General features: G+C 47.4%; 1 protein-coding gene across 1 annotated transcript; it reads left to right on the forward strand.

The window, feature by feature from the left end:
• The first annotated feature begins 1,861 nt into the window (after positions 1–1,861).
• Positions 1,862–2,311, forward strand: LOC147959938 (ethylene-responsive transcription factor CRF1-like). The gene has a single exon (XM_087533051.1). It carries the CDS (start codon positions 1,862–1,864, stop codon positions 2,309–2,311), a length of 450 nt encoding a protein of 149 aa, XP_087389177.1.
• The last annotated feature ends 355 nt before the right edge of the window (positions 2,312–2,666 follow it).

Here is a 2,666-nt window from a genome sequence, read left to right on the forward strand (position 1 = left end):
ATCCTACAAAGTAATAACTATGAAATGCATTTAGATTCTCATTTGATTGGGATTATGTGAGTTTGAGCATATAGTGAAGTACTATAGACCTCGTATACATCTTGGAATTCAACAATGATTGCAACTATTGAATTGTATAGACCATTACATTTGAAGTCAGCAGCCTAATATATTTATTTCACAATTACAACAAATGATTAATTCTCTACAAACTAAGAAAACAAATGTGTACTCCCTCTGTTTTTTATTTAAGTCCGCGTATTAGCATTGGTCAAAGTCAAGTTTTGTATACTCTCAGAAAGTTTATAACAAAAATTATTAACATATACAATAACAAATAAATACCATTATATTCATTATTGAATGTACTTTCACATCATACTTATTTTTTATGGTAAATGTTTATGTTTTTCTATAAACTTGGTCAAACATTAGGAAGTTTGACTTCGGTCAAACCTAATATGCAGAGTTAATAAAATCGGAGGGATTACTAGTAGTTACTAGTACTACTCGCTAGTTGCTTAGCCCAATCACCCAACAGAACACACGGGGAGTTCAGTGTCACAAAATTTTGAGGTCGGCGGGAAAATCTCCCGCGACCCTGATTCGAGCAGTGCAAAGTTACCATCATAACCTTTGGAACAGGTCTACGAATTACGCTTGGTAGGGGCCTGTTTTCGTAACTTCAGGTTCACCCTACCCAACCAACCCCACCCCGGCACCCAGAGTAGTACACCTGAATACTCCCCATTTTCTATCCCCACACCAAAATAGACTTCTCCACAGCACCGCAGCCTTCATGCTCCTCCCCTTCTCCATCGGCACACTCGTCCACCGCAGCGCATCTACCTCATCGATGACCTCGTACGCCGCACTGGAGTCGGTCCGTCGTCATCGTACACGGAGCCTCTTCCCCGACACCGTCTTCCATGGTCTCGGATCTGTTTCCCGGAAGCCGACGCCAAGCGCAGAAGCACCACCGTCGTGGACAATGAACTGACTCCCGTTGCCAACTATGATGCACAGAGGCCGCCGCGACCATCGTTCTCCTCCTTGATTGGTAATGTGTTTATTGAATCACTTAGCAGTACATGTGCAGTTCCAATTTTGTTCATACATACCCTTCAAATTTCCTGGTTGCTATTGTTCGCGTAATAGTAATTGGTTATAGCCTCCATTGTCCAATAGAATATCAGCTTGTAATTGTGCGTCACTCCTGTATCACGTTGTGCTTGGGTAGGTTCTTCATCTGCAAGCAGTAGTGTGGCAAATGATGGAAAGTTTCTTAGAACTAGCAAGATGCCCATGCGTTGCACGGAACATCAAGAGGCATTTGTATGAGTAGTTTATCTTGTAGGAGAAAAGGATGAACGAGGGAAGACCTTATCTGCAAATCTGGAGAGGGGTGCGGCTCTTTGCAAAATTGTCATAGTTTGCTTTCTATCCGTCGGATATAGATCAGACGGTCTATATTGCAGGATGGCAGGCACACCATCATCACCAATTCGGTTTTTTATAAGAGTAGAGAGTAGAGAAAAGAAAAGAAAGTAGAAAAAAAGAGTAGAGAGTAGAGTAGTAGAGATAAATATTAAATATTAAATAAATATAACAGTAGAGAAGAGAGTAGATATAGTAGGGACATCGGGAAAGGATCGCGCGCGCGGGGGAAAAAGCGGCCGGGCGCGCGCTAGTTTTGGCGTGCGGCGTCCGGCGCGCTTTATAAAATCCAACGCGCTCCCACCGCTCTGTGCCTTGCCACCGCTCTCTCCCCACTCTGTGCCTCACCACCGCTCTCTCCCAGCTCCGCGCCTCGCCACCGCTCTCTCCCCGCTCTTTCTCGCCTCGCCGCCACCGCACCACCATGCCGCCGCATCGCCGGGAAACTTGGGGATACCGCTACGTCCGCGCGTGCCCCTCCGGCGGCTTCTCCGCCGAGATCCGGTTCCACAGGATGCACCTCGACCTCGGCAATTTTGACACCGCCAACGAGGCCGCCCGTGCATACGACGCGGAGGCATGGCGCCTCCGGTGGCCTCATAGACCATTGAACTTCCCCAATGTGCCGACATGGGAGCGGGCGCAGGAGCTCGCTCCTCTGCCGCGGCTTATCACCGACGAGGATCGTCGCAACAACCAGAGGCGGGAGTACTGTCTCGGCATCGCCGAGATGGACGAGGAAGCCATGGCGCTGTGGCGCCAACGCTTCCTGCAGGACATCATCAACGAGCGCGAGTTCTACATGCAAAGGAGGGTGGAGAGGGAGAAGATGAGGGCGGAGCGAGCCGCCTATCGCGAGGACAAGTGTACATGAAAAGCTGACGCTCAATTCAACATGAGGCTAGGAGTAGCGTCGCCCTGGGAATCCGACAACGATCGGTATCTTCACGCCTACATTGAGATGTCAAAGGAGGACATCACCGAGGATGAGTCATACGACGAGGAGTAGTTGAACTATCTATTTTTTATCTATCTATGCTATATCTATGCTGAGAACTATCTATGTCTCTACTCTCTACTCTCTATCTCTACTTCTCAATCTCAGCACTGTAAACGCTTTTATAAAGCGCCGCACATTGCGCTTTTTTGGAGATGCTCTAACATGCCAGACGAGTGCTTTAATGTTGCCCACAAGATGCGTGAGTATTACTAGTATATTTTTCTTGCCA

This window comes from Triticum urartu, chromosome 7A (genome assembly GCF_056163025.1).
Source record: "Triticum urartu cultivar PI428250 chromosome 7A, HENAU_Tu73, whole genome shotgun sequence".
Taxonomy (NCBI): Eukaryota; Viridiplantae; Streptophyta; class Magnoliopsida; order Poales; family Poaceae; genus Triticum; species Triticum urartu.